Source organism: Dermacentor albipictus, chromosome 1 (assembly GCF_038994185.2).
Source record: "Dermacentor albipictus isolate Rhodes 1998 colony chromosome 1, USDA_Dalb.pri_finalv2, whole genome shotgun sequence".
Taxonomy (NCBI): domain Eukaryota; kingdom Metazoa; phylum Arthropoda; class Arachnida; order Ixodida; family Ixodidae; genus Dermacentor; species Dermacentor albipictus.
This window is the reverse complement of record NC_091821.1, coordinates 501,530,573-501,555,045: the sequence shown is the minus strand read 5'-3', so window position 1 is coordinate 501,555,045 and position 24,473 is coordinate 501,530,573. Positions and strand designations below refer to the sequence as shown.

Here is a 24,473-nt window from a genome sequence, read left to right as displayed (position 1 = left end):
GTGTCTTAAAGTTTCCCAATTCCATCACGTCCACATTATTCTCTGCCGTCCTCGACTGTGCTTCCCTTCCCTTAGCACACATTCTGCAACTCCAATAGACCAGCAGTTCTCTCCCTTACGCATTGCAATGTCTGCCCAGCACGACTTCTTCCTCATAATGTCAACCAGAATATCAGCTATCCCCTTTCGCTCTCTAATCCACATCGCTGTCTTCCAGTCTATTATAATCATGCCTAATAATTTTCATTGCATCGCTCGTTGCGCGGTCCTCAACGTCTTCCAAAGCTTCTTTGGTAACTTCCAAGTTTCGGCCCCATACGTTACTAACGGTAGAAAGCAATGGTTAGCAGTAAGCTCCCTGGTCATGATTTAGTAATGCCTGCCGTAAGCTCTCCAGCTAATATTTTATTTTTGTTAATTTCCTTGATCAGAGGCCCCTGCGAGTAATTAACCTCAATAAACGTATTTCTGCGCAGGTCCTAGAGGCTGACTGCCGACCATGACATTCGTTCTCTTGCCAGGCTGCGGAACATTACTTTTCTCTTCTGCATACTAACTCTCAATCAGACTTACTTTCTTCGGCAAGTTCCTCAAACGTTTGTTGCAAATAGTCTGCAGCGTTGCTGAGTATGCCAATGTCATCTACAAACCGTAAGTTGGTGAGCTATTTACCGTTAGCCCTCACTCCTAACCATTCCCAGTCTAACTGGTTGCACACCTTTAAGCATTGAGTGATAGCATTGTAAATATTTTGCTATTGATCATATGAAGCCTTTTGCAGATATCTGGCTATGCAAAGTCTGCGCGTTAGTGTCATCCGTTCGATATCAACATTCGTGGGAAACTTCGTTTTTGACCACTGTTCGGAGCCAGTGCGCTGCTGCCTAGGTGCCCCGATCTAATCATTCCAGCTACCTGATTCAAGCGCAGGTAGCGCGCGTTTCATGTACAGCCAATATCAACGCCTTAACTGGCAATGTTCATTTATCATATACTGTAAGCTTGTTCACTTACTCCCTTATAATTAGGGTGTAAATTAGAAAGACTGGGGTGTTCCAAGGGTGTTTTCTTGTTGAACGCCCTTTTGCGCTGAAAAAGGGTGTTTCAAGGGTGTTTACAAGGGGTGAAAAGATGAATACACCCGCATTACACCCATAAGGGTGTGAAAATTTTAAGAGTGTGGTGCGCCTTGTATGAGTGGTATTCCATTCTGCTAAGGAGAGTGTGTGTGCTAGAATGCGAAGTTGTGTCGCAGCGTCGGTCTTTGAGAGAGGAATGGGGACGCAGCTGTCTTGTTTGTTTAACGTCCGAGCTAATTGCAATGAAAAAACAAGATGAACGCATCAGGTACTTAGCGCACGAAAACAACCGTAGCGTTTCGATCCGCCTGTCGCCAATATCTTTGTGCAGCTGACAAGAATCACTGGTACCAGGAGGGAGCCAAGGGCATCGGCGAGCGGCTGGCGCGTCAGCCCAACGTGGGCCGTGCCCGCAACGTCGTGCTCTTCCTGGGCGACGGCATGGGCATCCCGACGGTGACCGCGGCGCGCATCTACAAGGGCCAGCGGCTGCACAAGCAGAGCGGTGAGGAGCAGCTGCTCTCGTGGGACCGGTTCCCGCACGTGTCCCTCTCCAAGACCTACGGCCTGGACGTGCAGACCTCGGACTCCGCGAACACCGCCACCGCCTACCTCTGCGGCGTCAAGGCCAACGTTGAAACGCTCGGCGTGGACTCTCGCGTCAAGGTGCGGGCACATTTACCGGAGACGACTCTGCAGCATAGCGGCTGCAGCATGCAATGTTGGCTGGCCACGAAAAAAACGAAAACAAAACAAAGTTTATTATGACGCAATCCGAGCGCACGAAGTGCAAACACGTAGACGAAGACACCTTGAACATTTTATGTTAGCACGTTACATGAATGGTCTTCTGTCAGTCATGGCACGTTCAGCCAAGCTTACGTGTTATCTGTGAGTTTGTTTTTCCTTCCCAACGTTGATATGCCTTTAAGTTGGCCACAAGAACATGTCTGTTTTGTAAAAATGTGCTCGGAGAAATTTCGTCCATGAGCGAAAAAGAAAGAATTAGGAGGAACTGCGAATAATGAACGTCCTAAGGCCCGTCTGCTTTTCACGTGCTGCAGTTTGAAAGGTTTCAGCCTGACTTAGTTTCCTTGGCGGGCCAGCGTTTAAAGGCTGGCTTTGGTAAAAGACGCGCAAAGCCCATTGATGGTTGATTCAAGCTATTGTTGCAGTATCCGCTAATCTGACATCAGAAACGCTAAGCTACATTGAAAGATATGGCGTGTAGACATTCATCGTAGGTGCGTTAATCTTCGTTCCCCCCTTTTCAGTGTCTTTTCCTATGTATATTGTTGCACATTGAGCCCGAAGCGTTTGCACACACGGCTGCCCAAATATAAAGGTGTCTCCTTCTAGAAGTCGCATCACCTAATTCCACTCGTCGCGACATTTTTTTTTTTTCGCGGGAGTGCGTAAGCATAAGCTAGCGCAAAATAACAATGCCGGCTATACTCGCTGACAACATTGAGCCCCGCGTGCTCGCATCGCCCGTGTCCTCCGCAGAGCGGCGTCTGCCACAACGACAGCAGCACGCACCTGCCGAGCATCATGCAGTGGGCGCAGGAGGCCGGCATGTGGACGGGCATCGTGACCACGTCCAAGGTGACGCACGCCACGCCGGCCGGAAGCTACGCGCACTCGGGCCACCGCGACTGGGAAGCCGAAGTGCCCGGAGGATGCGACGCCAAAGACATTGCCTACCAGCTCGTTCATCACAACCCCGGCGCCGGCTTCAAGGTAGGAGCGTGCTTTCACTCGCCGCCAGACTCGTCGCAGTAGTGTATGCCCCATTCCCAGAGCGACTGTATACGATACACTGCAGTAGAACGGCTTGGTTGGTAGAGATTCATTTGGAACCAAAAAACAAAGAACGCAGCCGGCAAAAACGCAATAGAACAGGTGGATGCAGCTCCATGTCCGCCTCTTAGTATCTTTGATTTTTGTGCGCTGTTTTGGTATTTTTCGTGCTCCTACATGATAAACACGTGAGAAGTGTATTTTTTTATTGACGTTAGAATACACCCTAACGAGGAACACAAAGTGATGTGAAGCTGTAAAATAATTATTGAGTTATCAATTAATTTTTTTCGCTACAAAAAAACTTAAGAAGTATTCCAGAAAATTAACGCTAAGCTTCATTTGTTTAGTAATTACACCGCCGCAAGACGACGCCAGCGACGTAAAAGTATCGTCTGGACATTTTGGGTATTTTTAGATTAATACTTCAAAAGTCCTGCAACGTGAAGGGCTTGACTGAATTCTCACATACCTAATCCCCTTGCTAGCAATGCAATTATTAAGCCCTACAGGCGCCGTTAAAATTCGTGAAATCGCTGGGGGAAGTTGCGAGAATTGTCACCAACTTCGCTCGCGTTAAGATTGACTCATTCACAGTCGCACAAGTTTGCTGTTCCATGAGTCCAGCCTGTTATATTTTTAGGTAATTCCATCCTCCATATATCTGTTTGCTTAGAAGTGCCGTTTTTTGTATTATCTTTTTGTTATTTCTGCACGAATAGGACGGCACTTGCTGTATTCCTCTGAGCAAGGGTCCGAAACAATATAGACAGCCTTCATAATAATCCACAGCAGTCACAGCAGAAAGTAAAGGAGATAAAGTCATGTAGTTGCGGCTACGCCAGGGCATGAAACACGTATCTTAATTGAAAGCAAAATAATGTTTTACAACATTGATGCATAGTAACGTTACGCTTCCCGAAACACCTTATATGAGAGATGCCGATGTGATATTACGTACATGAGCACGTAAATTGTTTTGCATCAACCTAACATTGTGCGGTGTTCCACGTGGTCTATTCTTCAGCTCAGGGCGAGCATCGTTTTTCCTATTTAAGTACTTGCTAACCGTACAAATATTCCCATGAGCAAACTGCTCGACGGATTCTAGCCACATCTGATGCATTCGTGAGAACTTATAATTCCAGCAACACCAGTAAGCAGAACAACGATTTTTGATGTCACGCATTTTGCAAAGTAATTATGAAAATTGGTGGGTTTAAAAAAAAATCAAAGCACATCTTTTTCAAACCAGTAATAATGCACCATGAAAAAATGTCGCCGTTCTGTAGAGTACATCTGTTAGGCCATCTAAGGAGGAGAAAATTTCAGATTGCAGCTCACGTTAAGTGATACAGTGCTTACGAGGCTTTTGCAGAAAAAGCACTTATGAAGCAGTATATTGAGTTTCAAGGCGTCATTTCGTCCAGTTTTCATGTTTCTATATGCTCAGTTTGCATAATTGTATAATGTCGTTATTTGATAACTATTACTGATGTGCGCTGTGTTGAAAACTTGGTGCATGGGTTCCCTTTTTTTCTATATCGCAATTTTCATGAATTTCTGTAAAACAAGTAACGAGCTTTAAATATCAGTTTCCTGCACTCACTAGGTTCGAGCTTTCTCTCTTACGTGCAATAAGCCTAATTGAGATTGTGCAGTGGATGCGGAAATGAGCAATATCACCGTTCCTATTTATTTATATTGGAGCTGCAGAGCTACAGCTTGCTCTTAAAGACAGTGACAGCGCAAAAACACCAAGTACGTGAAGGGAGGCGGACAGGCTCAAGCACGTGTGTCTATCTGCCTTCTGCTATCCTGTTTTTCTTTTTTGCTCCGCTACCGCATTTAGGAGAGAACCCCAAGCACCCGCCGTGGTGGCGTAGTGGCCACGGCCTTGCGCTGCTAAGCCCGAAAGCGTGGGATCAAATCCCGGCCACAGCGGCCGCGTTTTCATGGGGGCGAAAAAAAAAAAATACCGCCCGTGCACCGGCATTGGGTACTCGCTAAAGAACCCCAGGAGGTCAAAATTAATCCGTAGTCCACCACTACTGCGTGCCTCGAAATTGTATCGTCGTTCTGGCGGGTAAAACCAAAGAATTAGTCGCAATCAACATAGCCCTATTCGCTGCATTCTAACAGCACGACGAGGGTATATGCGGACTGCACGTTCACCTAGATGCAGCATAGCAAAGCATGTTATGGCGTGATTGACGAGGGACAGTCTGCAGTGAGAACACAACCGGAAAGAGCGTCACTCGCGTTTATTCAAATCAGACGCGATCACTTAAAGCTCAGGTGCCAGCGTGACGCGAACACACTTGGGCGACGCAGTCAGACCGTGGAGGCGAAATTGCGAATATGCACGTACGAATTTGTTCTGTGCTGCGCAAAACAACACGCGTATGGTTGACATTGTAACAATTACCAAGTAACAGAAAACAAAGCGGACGGGCACATTCGTACGTACAACTTAAAAGATGGTTTAGCTGCGGCAGCAAACGGCTCAAGTTCGAAACGGCCGACCTGTAAAGGGGGCGATAACAGTCCTGCCGCCACGTGGACCGCCGAGGCCCACGCGAACATTCAATAGGCGTGTCACGTGTGTGGGTACCATTCCTGAGTTTACGCCGAGTCCTTGCGAACCTTGTCTCTTGTGTGGCCGCTTTCAACGGAGTGTTTCAGCACGACACGGTGGGCGCGAGCACGCAAAAATACCATCCTATAGCTTTGTGCGTTCTTCGTATCACGCGATGGCTTCGCACAGAACGTGCAGTCGCCTGCAGCACAATAACGTCGTGATCAACGCATCATTCGAAAATAGCTGTCATTAGGCAAAGTAAAACGTATATATATATAACAGAAAGCATATTTTCGCGCGGGCGTCACATTGATTGCCAATGCTCACATTGGTTAGAGGAACCTTGTGGTGGGCCCCGGCATAAAAGGTTTTCGCGTTAAAAGCTTTGGCCTAACACTATAAGGAGATGCCATCGTAGAAGCAGTTCCACCACAGAAAAAAAAAAAAAAAAACTCACGCATACACACAGTGTAGTACTCCGAATTAATTTAGCTATGCGGGCTTCCAGCGTGCACCTGAATCTGTCACCAGCCTTCTTGCTCGCCTCCTCCATCGCAATGCGACAGCCGTGACAGGGACTCGATCCCGCGATTTCGTGCTCAGCGGCCTATCGCCCCTCAGCTGCTGCCGCGGGAAGCAAACGATCGTGAGACACGGAACACCGATCGCCGGACAGGTCTTCATCGATGAGTGACCCTTTGCGAAAGATGCCCTTCATAAGCTCCACATTTTCCGACATTTCCAAGCGCACTACGCAACGGCAGCGCAACTTTTTCAACGAACGGCACGACTATGCCATTTCCAACCTACTCGTTCGCAAGCTTACACATCAAATAAGACGCGTGCTGGTCTGGATGCCGCAGCTGCTGCTACGTTTACAAGGTGTATGAGGCACGAACCGGATTTCCCTCGAATGCGCATCCGAGTCACTGAAGCGACCCTATTAGTCAGCGCGCACGCACTTTCCACAATGGGAAAGGCTTAACCACTGCTATTTGCATTTATTCATCGCCTGACACTGCTGTTGTATGCGCACTTGTTCTGCGGATAGCTGCGCCAGGATGACTTCAGGCTGTTGCTAAGCGTCTGTAGTGGGCTAGTCCTGGGCGCGACGTCGAGGGTTGGCTGCACTCACTGAGGGATTCGCGAATTGCTCCTAAAGACAGCGACAACGCAGACACAAATTTCGCGAAGGTAGGCAAATAGACGCAAGCACCTTTGTATATTTGCCTTCTCCTCTCCTGTTTGTTTACAGCTGATACCGTAGGAGATATCAATATATGACAGCGGGGTGTGCAGTGCAGTTGTTGCTCTTGATTTCGAGAACACTTACAATGCTTGGAAATCAGCTGTCCCTTTATTTGCGTAGCCCAGGCAAGGACCACGCCCGCTCGTCTAGTCACCATCCCGCACGCGCACTGCCCTCCGGTTTCTCCGCTTCGCGCCATTATCTCGGCGTGGCAGCTGCCGCCATGGTTACAGGCTGCGCGATCGTCTGTTACGACAGTGGTTCCGGGTTCTTCAATTTTTTTTTATTTCGGCAGCCGTTGTCAGACTGAACGCCGCTCGCAACAGCCGCGTCACATCAGGGAGGAGCTTTGCGCCGATTCTAACTCGTTTGCATGCGTAATCATGCGAAGGACAATGAAAATGTGGAGTCGTATAGCTCGGAGCACAGAAACGCTAGAATTATTGAAACTGATGCTCTGTAGAAACACGACTGCCTCTAATTTTCAATACAAACATACCCACTTACTGCTGTCAACAAAACATTTATTATGCAATTTTATTTAATTGAATGGGCTGCTGACACGATAATTATCACCACACTTTGTGTCCCCCTATAGTCGCATAACTTATTCGCACAGGTGGTCTTCGGGCGCCTTCCAGTGCCTAATTTTAAGAAAACCAGAAAGCTTAATTTTGAACACCCGGTATATTTGACCTTTTGTGAAAATGTCTCTTACCTTTGTGTATTACCTGACAGCGTTTATTCCTGCAAAGGCCGAAGATAGCATATTCTGCGAAGACATTACTGCGTTCTCGGATAGCATATTTGTGACAAAAGCAAGCCCTGTGGGAAAAGCATTATCATCAGCGGTCGCAAAGACAAACGTAGAGAGCGAGTTGCAAAGCTAATCAAAGAGCAATATTTTCTGAGTGCTCAGCACTACGGCTGTTTTACTATTTTTGTCCTCAGCGGTAAAGCAGATAACATAGAGCACACGGATGAATATGAAATGGTTCTGCCTGTGCGCATCATAGAAAAATGGCAGTTGCAGGTGGTCTTCGTGTTTCTTCCAGCGCATAATTTTAAGAAAACGAGTAAGCTTAATTTTGAGCACCCTGTATCTTCGTATCTGATGCTGTCGTAGTGAAAGAAGCCAACTCTGCCATTCTCCTACACTTTCGAAAGGGCTGCTGGGAAAGGCAATTGTATAGTTAGCGCTGTTGCGTTTATTTTCTCTTCGCTGTTTGTGTTTTCGCGCCTCTTCTTGGAAAAGGATTCATGACGACCCGCCCATTCGCTACATAGCGAAGCTCTTCGGCCTAGTTCAGGCGCATTGAGGCACGCTTATATGATCGCGCTAGACGCAGCACAAGATTGCAGCCATTTCGTGCTCAGCTTAGGCTACAGTTCGGTCGAAGCAACGCTTGCACGAACAGTTTTCGATAATGAGACCAAACCCATTGATTCTAGTAGGCCAGTTGATCTGCCATGCTCACGTGGGACCTGCGGGTAAGAGGTTGCTCCGTATCCGCCGCAATGGCCGTGTGAGGCGCTGCAGGTAAAACACGCCGAGGTGGAATGCACGCAAATATCCACGAAAGTGGACGACCGGGAGGCGCCGCGCTAGATTTTCTTTTTTTTTTAGATACTAGAATGACATGCTGCGCGCAAACACGGCGCCGGCTCCTGTTTGACTCTAGAACGCGTGTTAGAAAAACAAGATAGTGTTGCGCTATTACAAACAAGTCAAAATAACATGTCGACATTACAAATAAACTGCGAAAGCAATAATGCGAACAGTCGCATGATACAGCAATGTTTTAAAGAAGCACTCAGGCAAGAAATGGGAACAACGATACTATCACGTGTACAAATGAAGTACGCTCTTAAAGACGAGACTATTTTAATGAGTATTAAACACGTGACAATGCGGCTTTAAGTGTTGAAGTACCGCACGCTTAATGAGCAACACGTACGCTCGGTCTCCACCTGCGGCATGGTAATTTTTTTGTACACTTTCTTTTTCCTTTACCTTACTATTTCTTCATTCCAATTGAACAAAGCGATTAACTTCTTTAGTTTCTATTTATTGTCCGTGACTTTGCATTGTGTCTAAGAAGTTCGAGCCCCGGCCTCGGGCCTCTCTAGCGTGCTCGGCCTTCCACTGGTCATTAATTACCTGTGGTATCGGAAACACCATGTGGAGTTGTCCGCATTCGTTACGATTACTTAATGCTGATCATTGTATTGCGGAACTTGACGCTCCGGCTATTTGGCGTACTTCCATCAAAACGTGGTCGCGACGGGTTGTGCAGGGACATCGCCGTCGTGCTCGACAAGGAAAAGCGTGATGGCTGCTCAGTCGTCGTGAGGCGTCGCCCCTAGCACTGGCCACTCGAGCGATAAAAATAAAACGAGAACTGTCGTCCTGTACGCAGAGATCAGACAATGGCCCTGTTTTACGAGGGACGGCTGTGTGCACGCGATGGACACTCCGGCGAGAGTGATGCGTGAGCACGGCAAAAGGCGGCGCTCGTCGCCGCTGCCACGGAAAGCCACGTGTGCACCACGCTTTTGCACGGCGCGGACTTGCGTTTATCAAAGCGCAATATATTGAAACCTGTGCATTTAGTTGGGGTGGCTGTGAGGAATTAACTGACGCACACAGGCGCATTTGCAGGGCAAAGACACACACACCTGTTGAGCCTAGGCATACTAGCGGTGCAGTGTCAGTCATCATGGGGCCTTCGAGCCGTGGCTTTTCGAGTGTGCTTTGCGGGAAATGCGTGCGATCTCGCGGAGCTGCTTTACGCCTCCATCCCGTGTACATGGCACACCTATTTCTTTCGGTGCGTTCACGGGTGCTGATTAACGAACCGACTATTCCGCCGGAGATCAGAGTAGAGAACAGGCAAACCTTTTTCGCAGCCTAGGAGTGGAGGCAATTAAGGCAGCGTGTAGTAGGGGCAGACGCGCCGTCGAAAAACACTACGTGTGAATTCGTCTCGGACAACACGCCCAGACCGTGATGTCTGTTTTTCTTGAAATGCGTATTCAAAAATTTGCAGCCACCCGTGCAACCAGACACAACAAAGCGCTGTCACTGCCACGGTAACTTCCCAGGAGTTTTCTTTTTTTTTTTTCTACATTGACGGGTTGCATTCGTTGCAGTGACGCGTAAGTAGTTCAGCACTGTGGAACAGCCTTAGACAAAGTAACATGAACAACGTCAGCTACGCACTGGCGTAGAAATATGGCGCACGATGCAAGGCTCCAGATGAAATCTCAAGGGTTTTTCATTGCGTCTTTTGCGAAGTTTATCACAATTTGGTCACTTCTGCCTACCACTGCTATTTTCATATACCACACATATCGCGGGATTTTCAACACAGTCGCCATTCGATGTCTTGATGGGACAAGCAGCACATTTAACACTGCATTCGTTACGTCGGCGAGGCCTCAAACGGTCTCTCAGAGCAATCTTTCCTGGAATGTTGCGGCACGATAGCATTTAGACAATTACGCAGTTAATACACATGCAATTTTATTAGAAGGTCTTTATAGATTTTTCTTTTCGTTGTATTTTTCATTGTTGTGCTATTTGAAACAACTGTTCAAATGGTGCTAAATGACCCTACTCGTTGGTTCTCACGTAACAATATTTTACAAAATTTTCCGACTAAGAAGCTTCCCGCGTTTATTTATTATTGCTTTCCCTTTATGGTGCGGCCCAGAAACGTGAAATAATTGACAATGACAATACTAACTGCAAGATGTCAGCGACTTCGCAGAAATTTTGCATAAGGTTTCAATGGTATAATGCGAATTTGTGGATACTATTGCGTATTGCTTAACGAACTTTAGGTCTATAAAACTACACTTCTACGTTCTCTCTCTCAGGAGAGAGAGAGAGAGGCTACAATGAATCTTGGAGAGGCTTGCCTGGTGACACGCCTAGCATGCTCTGCGTTGCTAAAGGACAAGAGACAGCACGCTGTGTGCGCAGCCGTGGTTATAGATTATGTCGTCCCTTTCGCTCTAAGACGGAGTCGTCTTGAGGCATACGGCCCCGTCCTATGCTAGGTACAATGCCGTGTCGCTTTTTGATGTAAACACTGTGCGAAAGACTTTCATTTTTGCTTCTGCGTACAACGCTATGACGGTCTTCTACCACGGCTTGAAAACTCAGCACGAACACAATCCTCCGTGATGTTTTTTTTTATGCGAGTCAGCTAGGTTTAACGCCGTCATCGTATACGTTCTTTATTCACTTCACGAACGGCGAGTATCGAAAGAAGCGGCCTCACGTTATCGTGTGCGCATTGATGCCACTTCCCGAGTAGCGCACGTCTTGCGTATCGCCTTCCACATCGCGTACGTGGCGCTTGCGGTGAACTGACCGTGACACTGACGTAAGGCAGTCCACGCGGCCGGAATATGCTAAAGGAAAGCGGTTCTCACACTCCTCTCTTTCTCGCTCTCCACGCTTCCCCGTTTTTCCTTGTGTCGAGGTCGCCCGCAACACCGTGGCGGCTCTCTGCCTTCCGCGCGAAAGGTGGATGGATGCGGGCCAGAGAAAACGAAAGGAAGACAACCAAAAGAGGTGTTTTTGGAGAGAGAAGAATGCTCCATAAGGGCCTCGCTGGTGCGGCTCTTTCTGCGAAGCGGCGCGTGCTGGTCGACAGGCAGCTTTCAAAGAGGCGCGTCAGCTCCGGTGTTTTGAAGAGCCAGCGTGCGCGCTGGCGGAATTGAGTGCGTGCCCTTCGACGTGGCTGCAGCGCGCACTGTCGTAAACATGAGCTCTGGGAGCGTGCGTGGGAGGCATGGCCTCGTCTGCTGCGCGGCTAGGAGCTATTCTCTGGTCATATGAGCGGCACCCAATGTTTGCTTGCTACGAAGGGAGTAACGTAGCGCGCGTCAGCAGTTGCGTCAGAAAAACCTGATCTACGGATGCTAATTTCTTCGTTCTGAATTAGTATGCTAAATTATAACTCGGGCCTCCTTCTTTTATCAGCGGGTTTAGAAACGGGTGTTTGCATGTAGGCTGCAAGAGCATAATATGCAACAGGTATTAAACGAAATGAACTAGTCCTTATGATACACGTGACCAACAAACTTTTCGTTGTCAAAAAAAAGAAAAAAAAAACATTGACGAAAGGAAACTAAGTAGAAAGTTCTAATAAATTACAGTAATGCATTGGTTCTGAGCAACATAGTCTGGTTTGTTAATCCCCAAACTAAGGAAATCAGCATACGTGGACGAGTCACGCAGACGCGGAACATTCAGACTTTTCTAACTTTCTGTAAAAACATCACAAAGTTACCCAAGGTGACAAAAAATTTACTTTCATGACGAACACCATCTGGACGAAACGCTTTTGGCGAACTACTGCCCAAGCCAGCGTATCAAAAATGTATCGGTGGCAGGAATGAAAATTGTGATTTTTGAGAGTTTCAGTCTTGTCTATCGCGTGACATCTTTCTTTCCTCTTGCAATAAAAGAAAAAAGGGCGTTGTTACTTTCGTGTCACGAAATGACGAACCACAAGGCGATACTGTTGCACACGGTAGCCGGCCGAGTGTTGAATGTGCAGCGAAAGGTTGGGAATAAAACGCGCGCATTTTGATCGTCTACGGACATGGGAAGGATTCGCGTGGTAGGACTATGAATCATTGATTAGTCGTAGAAGCGGGTGTTCCACACCTGAGTTTGTGACGTTTTTCACCCCCGTCATAGAAGCATGACGTCCGTTCCAAGCCGTCTCTTGCCCTCATGTCGTGCCACCGTATTGGTCACCCGGTGTTTAAAGCGCACGTGGCGGGTAAACTGCGATTGTAAATGTTGGCTGAAGTGAGGGAAATATTCCAAGCACTGCGCCGTCGCGACTGCGGAATTCGTTGCTTTGACACGGCGACATAATTAAACACTTTTGGAGGCCGCTACGCGTATCGGACGCCAACAGCGAATTGTAGGCATCACATCCGTGTGCGCCTAATTATCCCTTTAACTGGTGTCTCATGAACACTCTATAGAAAGTTCCACACAAACACTGTACTCGCATCATCTTTAAACTTCCTTTTTTTTAGTACCTTGAGTAGTTTATACGCATTGAACGCGCAACACTGCTTTTTCATATCGATATTGGTGTTGTACGCTCCTGTGACGCTACGAGAGGTTGGCCCCGATTCAGCCACCTCAGAAATTCGCGAGCCCAGCGTCGTGGGTCACTTGGAGAATTCGATAAATAAACTACGGACCCATCAATATTGCGCGTGGAATTACCGAGGGTACACCCAAAATCTGCTTGAGAGCACTCCCCTTTGGGATTCATGTAACTCGGAAGTTAGCGATGAGGATCATTACTAAAAAAAATATCACTCTTGACATCGCTGCTGATGCACACGGAGTGCTTTCCGTAATCGCTCGGTCAGCTGCATAGTACTTATATGTAACAGGTCTGAAGCAGAAACAGGGTTTGTACAGCTGTGAAATATCAAAGAGGACGCACGGTTCTGTCGTCGACGTGCAGTACTCCTAACACTGCATTTCTTCTGCACCACTGCCCGAAACAACCAAAAATATGCGCCCCCCATGCACTGATCCGCGATTGGGAGGCTTACAAACAAGAAAAAGGACAAACAATTTATATTTGCTTCCCTGAATAATATGCTGTAAAATATAGAATTGCTTTACGCATGTTTAAGCCCAACAGGATCGTGTGTGGTCAACTGTACTTCTTGCATTTGTTATTATAAAACAATTTTTGAGGGCTACAACTCCTACGATGTAGGCAGTCTTTATTGAGTGCGGCAATATTCAGGAAAAACTATAGGACGCTCTCATTTTCTATCATCATCAGCAGCAGCAGTAGCAGCAGTAGCAGCAGTAGCAGCAGCAGCAGCCTGGTTACGCCCACTGCAGGGCAAAGGCCTCTCCCATACTTCTCCAACTACCCCGGTCATGTACTAATTGAGGCCATGTTGTCCCTGAAAACCTCTTAATCTCATCCGCCCACCTAAATTTCTGCCGCTCTCAGTTACGCATTCCTTCCCTTGGAATTCAGTCCGTAACCCTTAATGACCATCGGTTATCTTCCCTCCTCACTACATGTCCTTCCCGTGCCCATTTCTTTCTCTTGATTACAACTAAGATGTCATTAATTCGCGTTTGTTCCCTCACCCAATCCGCTCTTTTCTTATTTCTTAACGTTATACCCATCATTCTTCTTTCCATAGCTCGTTGCGTCGCCCTCAATTTAAGTAGAACCATTTTCGTAAGCCTTCAGGCTTCTGCCCCGTACGTGAGTACTGGTAAGACACAGCTGCTATGCACTTTTCTCTTGAGAAATAATGGCAACCTGCTGTTCATGATTTATGATCTGAGAATGCCTGCCCAGCCTATTCTTATACTTCTGATTATTTCAGTCTCACGATCCCCATCCGTGTTCACTGCCTGCCCTAAGTAGAAGTATTCCCTTACCACTACCAGTGCCTCGCTATCTATCGTATAAACTCCTTTTCTCTTCCGATACTGTTAAACATTAATTTTCTGCAGATGAATTTTTAGACCCACCCTTGTGCTTTGGCTCTCCAGATCAGTGAGCATGCATTGCAATTGGCCTCCTGAGTTACTAAGCAAGGCAATATCATGAGCAAATCGCAAGTTGCTAAGGTATTCTCCATTAACTATTATCCCCAAGTCTTCCCAATCCAGGTCTCTGAATACCTCCTATAAGTACGCTGTGAATAGCATTGGAGAGATCGTATCTCCCTGCCTGACGCCTTTCTTTATTGGGATTTTGTTGCTTGCTTTATGGAGGACTACGGTGGCTGTGGAGCCGCTATAGATATCTTTCAGTATTTTTACATACGGCTCGTCTACACCGTGATTCCGTAATGCGTGCATGACTGCTGAGGTTTCGACTGAATCAAACGCTTTCTCGTAGTCAATGAGAGCTACATGTAAGGGTTGCTTATATTCTGCACATTTCTTTATCACCTGATTGATAGACAAATTTTCTATACCCTCTGATAAAACTGACTGTTGCTTACTGAACCAACCAGCTTTATTTGCGTGCTCTAGAATCTTGTCGAAAAACACACATAAAAAAGCAGACCTTAATAAAATGGTGAATTACTGAAGTAATGGTTTAAATAGCTAAACAAACCGCCGTGGTTGCTTAGTGGCCATTGTTGTGGGCTGCCAAGCACGAGGTCGCGGGATCAAATTCCAGTCGCCATGGCCGCATTTCGATGGGGGCGAAATCCGAAAACAACCGTGTGCTTACACTTAAGTGCACGTTAACGAACCCTAGGTGGTCGAAATTTCCCGAGTCCCTCAATATGGCGTGTCTCATAGATGATAACGAGATCGTGGTTTTTCCTCGTGAACTCCAATAAGTTATCTTTTTTGAAAGAGCTAAACGTAAAGTATTTCGTGGTACCGTAATTCGCGGCTACGAATGTACTCAGCACTGTGCGCGATTTAAATTTGGCTAAACTTATTCACGTCCATTCACGCTCCGTCCAAAAGAAACAGCGTGTTTGCAGTGTGGGCCGAATTCGCTACACGTGAAATCGGTCGTTCTTTCGAATGTAAACGAGCGTGTATGTACTGAATTTAGCGGTGCATTCTATCGATGCCCTCAACTCTGTGCAACGCTTGTTATGCAGTGCACTTCTGTAATTCGAAATGCGCCGCTACCTCTCCGATCATGACATCCAGAAACTGGCTTCAAAACAGGAAGCTGACTGTGGTCCTGTTCTGTAAGTGTATCCAGCTTTTCTGGACCCGAGGGTTTAGTTCGCGTGAGTTCCACCATGTGGCGTACTGACCTGAAATTTTTGAAACTTCCCGCCCAGACGACGACAAGAAAACAAAATAAAAATTATTCAGAACTATCTTTGCGCATTGAACTTCGCCACAATGCTTGTCCCACCAGCGTTACCAGTGTTCTTCGTAAAGCGTAGCCGCTCTTCAGTTGCAAATGACTTATCATTCTAGAAGCGTTTAGTCCCGACGAGCGATAATTGATTCTGCGCTTTTGATACGGTTCTTTCTTTTGCTTTTGCGTCTTTCATTTTGATGCTACGGAGTAAACAAACAACGGTAAGCGTCAGAAGTCCTCCGTGGCAGCCTTTCTTCAGTCGGCACACATTCCTAACGTCCGAACATCGCGCAGCGTCTACGAGAGATGCCGTTGTGGACGGCTTTTGGTTTTGACCTATTGATTTCGTTAAGGTGCCCCAATCATTTCCCTAGCGACATTGCTATCCCCGCAGGGGCATCTTCGTCAGCAGGCGTTTATTGTATTGCGACACCACGTACCCAAGCACACGAGGTTTGGACCCTCCCGTGTTTAGTCATGCACGGCTTGGCTGTGTCTGGGGAAAGGGGTTGGAGTATTAGCTAATGCTGGGTGTTTGGACCCTTATGAGCCCCCGGCGGAGACAACACACGCCTTTGGCATAGGCTTCAAATAGACGGCACCTTCAGACTGACCCACCTGGAGGAAATCGGCGGTCGCCTTTTCCTGTCCCCCTTTCAATCTTTTGCTTTCTCTCTTGCTGTTTCTTCTTTCCTGTCTTCTTATCACTTCTTCTCACTTCCGTATTCTAGGCGGCAAGGGTTAACCTGGTGTAATTATCTAACCAAGGGTATTTTATAGTTGGTTATGGCGGCGATGCATGGCTGGCGTCTTCAGGTATTCTCCCGACTTTGCAGCATCCCCTTGTTGGGCTCGGTGGTGGGTGGTCACCATCGCCGCCGAATTTTCAAACCTTGTATGGCAAACGCTTTTCCCCCACTGCCTGATCGCTGCCTGAGGAGCGGGCGCACCACTGAATTGCAACCGAAAGAGTCCTTTCCGAAATACCAAGTTGTTCACAGTCAACACGAAACTAAGACAGTTCGAATGATATCACCGTTTCTTGTAGCAAAATATCTCACTGAACCTATAGGCGCAAGTAATAAAGTAACAAAGATTGGAAGCGGTGATCTTCTCGAAGTTCGCGACAAGCGACAATACGACCGACTCTCGAAACTTGTAGCGTTTGGGGACATTCCCGTCTCAGTAGGCCTACACAGGACGATGAATACAGTGCGCGGAGTCATCTCGGAAGATGACCTTCTCGAATTTAGTAAAAGTAAATTACTAGAAAGATGGCAAGAACAGAACGTTGTCAAGGTGCAAAAGATTAAGATAAGACGAAATGACAAAGAAATACCAACTAGGCATATAATCATTAGTTTTGTAACCAGCATTCTTCCTGAAACAATTGAGACCGGTTACTGCACGCTTCCTGTCAGACCCTACACTCGAAACCGGCGTCGATGTTTTAAGTGTCAGCGTTTTGGACACGCGTGCCAAACCTGCAGAGGGCGCGCTACTGGTACCAAGTATAGCTCCATCGAACACTCTTCTGACGTTTGCAGTTCAGCAATCCACTGTGCTAACTGTGAAGGAGACCATCCTGCTTACTCGCGATCCTGCCCCTCGTGGAAAAACGAGAAACATATCAAAGAACTCAAAGTGAAACTAAATCTGACTTTCGCAGAGGCACGCAAGCGTTTCTATTCCAACAATCAGTCCAGTCCTTCCTACACCGATGTGGCGCGCCGGGGGGCAGCACCACATCATGTGGCGGCCGCCCAAGTCACACACAAAGTGATGGCGGTCACGCCATCAGCCCCCCTGTCTGGAAGAGCCAGCGCTGTTCCGGCCCCCGCAAAGGAGTGCCAGCAGACCCTCGACCCTGTTGAACCCAGGGCCACTGCCCGTGCGGATCGGCCCAACACTCCCACGAAAATGCCCGCTGCGTGGGCAGTATCCACTGCCTCAGACGAGGTGACGAATACGACCACAACTTCGGTGTCTCGGACGCCCAAGGAATGGCGCAGCTCCTTCTAGTGCGCCGCGAAGAAAGAAAAATCCCGTATCACGGGGCCTGGAAAGGTCTCGTGAGCTAATCTGATCTATATCTCTTAGACACACAGCACAAAACACTTACATTATGGATACACAGGTAATACAACGGAATGCCAGGTGTTTATTCCACAACCTAGACGACATTAAGGAACTCTTAAATAAGTACAGTCCAAAGGTGCTGTGTGTCCAAGAAACGCATCTTATACCTTCACGCACAAGCTTTCTCCGGCAGTATGCCATTTACCGAAAAGACCGCAACGACGTCCTTGCCTCGTCTGGTGGTGTGGCAATAATTGTGGATAAGGCTGTTGCTTGCCGGCAATTACAGCATAAAACGCCCCTATAGGCAGTTGCAGTCCGTGCAATACTGTTTAATCAACTGGTAACAATTTCCTCACTATACAACCCCCCGAAGTACCATCTCTCAAAAACAGAATTTCAAGGCTTTATTAATGAACTGCCCGAACCTTACATTGTCGTAGGAGACGTTATTGCACACAACACGCTTTGGGGAGGTTGTCGTTGTGATGCCAGGGAACGCTTAGTAGAAAGGTTCCTCTTCCCTACAGGTGCATGTTTATTTAATAATAAAGAGCCTACAGTGTATAGCGTGGCAAACAAAACATTTTCATCGATTGATTTAAGCATTGCATTTGGTACACTCGTACCTTATCTAGAGTGGAACGTGCCTAAAAATCCATATGGGAGCGACCATATTCCAATTATTATAAAATCAACAAAATGCGATGAATGCTCTCCATGCGTCCCCCACCGGCATGTCGAGTCAGCCGACTGAAACCGTTATAAAGAACTCACCCGCGTGACCTGGGAAGACCTCTACACTTCCTATTGATGATGCAGTGGCATATCTGACTGCTTTTATTCTTCATGCAGCGTCACTATGTATCCCTGAATCAAATATATCGCCCTCCAAACGACATGTTCCCTGGGGGAAGGCGGAGTGTAAGGAAGCTCGTAGAAACCAAAATAAGGCTTGGAGTCACCTTCGCGGATCTCCAACTGCCGAGAACGTGATCAGTTTCAAGAAAATAAGTCACTTGGTAGAAGAACACGCCGCCGTGCTAAACGGGAAAGTTTGGAAAAGTACATCAGTAGCTTCAATTCATTTACAAATGAATGGAAAGCCTAGAACAGGGCGAACAAAATAAAACGCCGCGACAGCCATCCTCAACCACATACAAGTGTGGTAGAGGATGTCTCCTTGTGTATCCTTGTGTGTAAACACCCAAGGAGACACTGTTGAGGACCAAGCTGATTTTCTAGGGGCACATTTTCAGTACATTTCCAGTTCATCCCATTGCTCTGATACATTTCTAAGATATGAGCGACAAGCGGAACGACATCCTCTGGATCAGAAAGAAAATAAAAATGAACCTTACAACCGACCATTTAACATGGTGGAAATTCAGGCTGCACTGAACTGTTGCAATGAAACGGCTCCTGGAGACGATCGAATAGCTTATGAGATGATCGAATACCTAAACGCGGAAATACACAAAACACTACTATCACTTTTTAATGCCATATTCTCTAACAGTCATATTCGTTCTGCCTGGATGCAAGCAGTCTTAATTCATATTCTCAAAGAGGGCAAGGATCCGACTTCGGCCAGCAGCTACTGGCATATAGCCCTGACAAGCTACCTATGCAAACTCTTTGAGAAAATGGTAAACAGGCGCCTAATTCATTAGCTTGAAAGGAAAAAAATACTAGACCCCTTGCAGTGTGGTTTTAGGGAGGGTAGACCTACGACAGATCACCTTGTCCGCATGGAGGCGAATATACGAGATACCTTCCTGCGCAAGCAGTTTTTATTCGCGGTATTTTTAGATATGGAAAAGGCATACGACACAACTTGGCGTTATGGTATTCTTCGTGATCTGGCTGGTATGGGTGTCAGAGGCAATCTCTTGAACCTTCTTGAACCTAATTCAAAGCTACCTCTCTAATTGTACGTTCCGTGTGAGCGTTGTTAAAGTGTTATATTGTCCATTTACGCGGCAAAGAGGTGTGCCACAAGGTGGCGTGCTGCGCTGCACCCTATTCATCGTAAAAATTAATTCTCTCTGTAGGGTCATACCACGAACAATGTTTTATTCAGTGTATGTGGACGACGTACAGATAGGATTTAAATCATGCAATATTTCTATCTGTGAGCGTCTTGTACAGCTTGGCCTAAACAAAATATCTAAGTGGATGGATTTCAGTTAAACCCCCAAAAAGCACGTGCGTTCTATTCTCTAAAAATAGAGGTATATTACCTGGCCCTGCTGTCCATCTTAATGGACAGCCGCTATCTGTCAGCCACGAACATAAATTTTTAGGAATCATCTTAGACTCGAAACTAACATTTGTCCATCGCCTTAGGTATCTGAGAGCGAGATGTCAAGACAATTAATTTACTGAGGCTCTTGTCCCGCACATCTTGGGGAAGTGACAGGCGATGACTTTTGAGCCTCTACAAAAGCCTTATAGGTCCCGCCTCGACTATGGAGCTATAGTATGTAGCTGTGCTGCGCCTAGTGCTTTGAAAACGCTAGATCCCATTCACCACTTGAGTATACGCCTGGCTACAGGCGCTTTTAGGAGAAGTCCCGTAGAAATCGTGTATGTGGATTGTAGTGAACGGTCATTACATCTCCAATGGACATATTTACCTTTTTCCGATTCTCTCAAGGTTAAATCAGACATGCAGCATCTATGTCACTCATCCATTCGTGACGTGTCTACTGCCCGGCTATTTCGTAACCGCTCAGCCATTAGGGCTCCGTTGAACCTTCATTTGAAAGCACTGGCAGAAGAAACAGGCGTTGTGGTCCCCGAGAATGTCCTAATGGCACCCACCCACCTGCTCCCACCGTGAGAATGGCTGGCCACTGAATGCGTCATCTCTTTCGTAGAAATATCTAAGAGGACTCCAGAAGCACATATGCAATTCCATTTTAGTGAACTTCAGGAGAAGTACTCGTCTACAGAATTATATACAGACGCTTCCAAGTGCTATAAAGGAGATTCCTACGCAGCTCTGGGACCTTCATTTTCAGTATCCGGGGCACTAAATCCATACACAAGTATCTTGATAAACTAAGCGTTCTGTGTTGTTTGCTTTGATTTTAGATAGTTAGCGGTAATGCTGACTGCAAATGTATAATTTCCTCAGAGTGTAGTGCAATGCGAGAGCAGTGAGTTGATGGCAAATGCCACCTTGCATACACTGCTGCTGTGTGTCTGCGTAGTACGCAACAAACAGCGAGCCGTGTTGGCTTCAGGGGTTGTTGTGCGCCATTGTTCATAACCTATGAGAGGGTTCAACATTGACATTGTTTCGCACGGCCCATCGCATCGTGGAAGACTCGTTTGCAGAATTATGGGGCTCTACGTGCAAATCCGGATCATGAGACGGAAATAATCAGAATAAGAATGGGCTGGGGTAGGTTTGGCAGGCATTCTCAGATTATGAACAGCAGGTTGCCATTATCCCACAAGAGAAAAGTGTATAATAGCTGTGTCTTACCAGTACTCACCCACAGGGCAGAAACTTGGAGGCTTACGAAAAGGGTTCTACTTAACTTGCGGACGACGCAACGAGCTATGGAAAGAAGAATGATGGGTGTAACGTCAAGGGATAAAAAAGAACAGATTGGGTGAGGGAACAAACGCGAGTTAATGACATCTTAGTTGAAATAAAAAAAAAGAAATGGTCATGGGCAGGACATGCAATTAGGAGGGAAGATAACCGATGGTCATTAAGAGTTACGAACTGGATTCCAAGGGAAGGGAAGCGCAGCAGAGGGCGGCAGAAAATTAGGTGGGCGCATGAGATTAAGAAGTTTGCAGGGATGGCATGGCCACGATTAGTACATGACCGGAGTTGTTGGAGAAGTATGGGAGAGGCCTTTGCCCTGCAGTGGGCGTAAACAGGCTGATGATGATGATGACGACGACGTGCAAAAGCACAATCGGATTATGAGGCACGTCGTAGTGGCGTACTGCGAATTTTCATTGATAACCTAATGTTCTTTAACGTGCTCCAAAATAAATGTGCATGACCGTTTTCGTATTTCGTTCCCGTAGAAATCCCGCGACGGAGGTCGAACCCGCGACCTCGAGCAATGCCACAGCCATCAAGCTACCGTGGCGGGCACATAAGTGTTGATTTGACGTGCGAGCATTTCAGTGGTGCCACCTATACCCTACGGTGATTAATTACGGCATTGCGTCTGCACGCCCTGCGTCAGTTGTGCACTTGACAAATTTGCATGACGTTTATTTTTGAGAAATAGCAAAAACGTACAGTGCCGTGCCTTCAGTTTCCCCGCAAGCGCTGTCGTGTCTGTAGTAGTAGAGTTTCGTTATTTTCTCCCATCGCATTTTCCCTGTCCCATCCTTCCCCTCCTGTATGAGAACTGCGTGCGAACAATTGCAAGTCCGTTATACACTCGTTTCGCTAATACGTCGCTTCTACCCATTCTCTGCCTCTTCTCCCTGCCCCATCTCCACCGGTCTACCTACCGCTCTCTAGGACTTGCATGTAGGATATGAGTAAGCGCTGCAGTTTCTGCAGTGCTTTTGGCGGGGCTCACTGATAATTACAGCTGTCAACAGGTAATGTAATGTGACGACACCCAGGGAGCTCCAGAGGGCACTGTGCACATGTGGCGTAATGGAAAGGTCCAAACGAGTTTGTTGCGCCGCCTTTCCTGTGTTCCACGCTCCTTACATGTATATGCACGCTCTGAAGCTCCCTCCAACACTGCGTGCAAGATAGCAGCAGCACCAGTGGGAAAGTCGAAGGAAAAAGGGAAGAAAGCTTCGCTTAAAAGAAGTTGTCTTTATTTGTTGGCGTGTAGGGATGTGTCGTCGGGGCGTCATCGTGTCCTTTGCGGGATTTCTAAGCTGAGAAAACCAAGTGGCTGGATTGCCCACGAATTTCTCTCTTCAGGAACTATTTTATCCTGTTGCCAAGACGCGAATGGTCTATCCAGCTTGCTACAGTCCTGCAAGACTGTTTTTTTTCCAGTCTGTTCATTATTTGCGCCCTACACAGCAATAGTGTGGAGGCACTTCAAGAACATAACTTGTTTTCGAACTATATATCTAATAATGTTGTATTCTTGCTATCATTGTCATACGTAATCTACAAAGAATGCTCAGGCATCCTCTAATGAAACGCTTTTAATTTTAGCCGGATTACGCCTGTAATTGTGATGCAAATAAACGTAACCTGAACCATCTTCTCAGAAATAAACGCTACATGAAACGCTGACGTCATGCTGAACAATTCGATTAGCGCCGCGGTGCTCGATCTTTTGATGCCCCTATTAGCAAGCTTATCGTTTTCTTTTTTTTGGGGGGGGGGGGAGGGGTTGCGATCTTGTACCGTAGAAACGTCCCTCGGACGCCTCTGACGTGCTCGTTATTATTCTGAAGCACCCACTGTTAGCTGTCATCGCCGCAACTATATGATCTCCTGGTGGCAGACCACAATGGCGTGTCGCGCAAGTATGACTGGGCTGATTAACTTAGGTTGGCATATACTATTTTGTGCATCATACTTCACCACATTCATTTTTCAAACTATGTCAGAGCTCGAAAAGGCCGTCGAACTCACTTGGCCTCTTTCTTCTGTTTATTTCCGCAAAGTGTGTCTATAGCTGTTGTTACCAAACACGCCCAATGGTAGGCTACCACTCAAGCCTTTCTGGCGACCTTAGCAACTGAAGTCGCAGGCTTTTTCCAACCGGCGTCGTCGTCGTTCAATATGGCTATCTTAAAGTACTTTTCGCGGCGTTCGCTCACCGCTTTCTCTCCAGTGCCAACTCTCACATTACTCGCTCGTGCTAGACACAACACAAACACGCAATGACCTTAGTGAAGCATCAATTACACGCTAGTTCACATGCTGTCGATGTACATTTCCGGTGATCAACGGGATAAGAGCGTGGCCCTGTCTTTGGTGACATTATCGGTCTACAGCCTCGCTCCACAACACCGCTCGTTATTCATTACTGTTTTTCGACAGGAGCATACTGTATTTCCTTTGAATACACTTTCGGCTTAGGGTGTGACGTTGCGCGCCCGCTTTTTCTGTTACGCTGACTGTTGTCCTCAGGCGGCCGCCTCATTCTGAGCTTCGTCGTCACCAGAGAGAACAAAAGCCTGTCATCACAAACAAGCCACTGGGATTCGAGCCCATGTATTTGCACCATTCTGCATTTGGGAGCTACCGTTGCGCTTCCCGTCCCCTCAGCACGTTCGGTTTATCTGCCTTCCCACTTGTCGGTTTCGTCGCAGACGCAGGCAGAACAGACGCAGAAATGAAAAAAAGTAAATATTGCTTGAGTTCTTAGGGGACACTCGACCTTAACTTTGGCAGGCTACTTTCATTAGAGCGTATATGGGTTTGCGGCCACGTGAAGGTCGTCGCCTTAGCTTAATTGGAAATTTGCTTTCACTGACTCTTTTCGGTTAAAACTGAAGCGATGCACACTGACTCTTTTCGGTTAAAATTGAAGCGATGCACAAAAATGAGACCTACCTTTCTATTTTTTCTTGTTTCCTAGGTTTAAATCAAAATCGCTCATTCCTAACTTTAAAGCAGCAACAGCTCCATCATCAATGACTTGAACGCTCATTTAGACATACAGTGATTTTTTTTTTAAGAAATAGCATAACGTTACCATATTTCGAGGTCATCTCGCTGCCAATACGGGCCGCCACCAGGTATCGATAGAAAGGCATCACACTGCCGATGCAGTCGGCAGGTTACTGAATGATGAAATCAGAAAGCGTGACTGTTTTTCAGTTCTCGAAATTATTATATACAGAACACA

At 46.9% G+C, this 24,473-nt stretch overlaps 1 protein-coding gene across 2 annotated transcripts in view; it reads left to right on the top strand.

Annotated features, from left to right (window-relative positions):
* The window catches only part of LOC135909351 (alkaline phosphatase-like), a 205,840-nt gene that overhangs the window by 149,431 nt on the left and 31,936 nt on the right, over positions 1 to 24,473 (top strand). For both annotated transcript variants that reach the window (XM_065441300.2, XM_065441301.2), the window contains exons 2-3: positions 1,411 to 1,745; positions 2,586 to 2,819. In XM_065441300.2, coding sequence (XP_065297372.1) covers positions 1,411 to 1,745; positions 2,586 to 2,819 — 569 coding nt within the window. The remainder of the gene's footprint in view (positions 1 to 1,410; positions 1,746 to 2,585; positions 2,820 to 24,473) is intronic.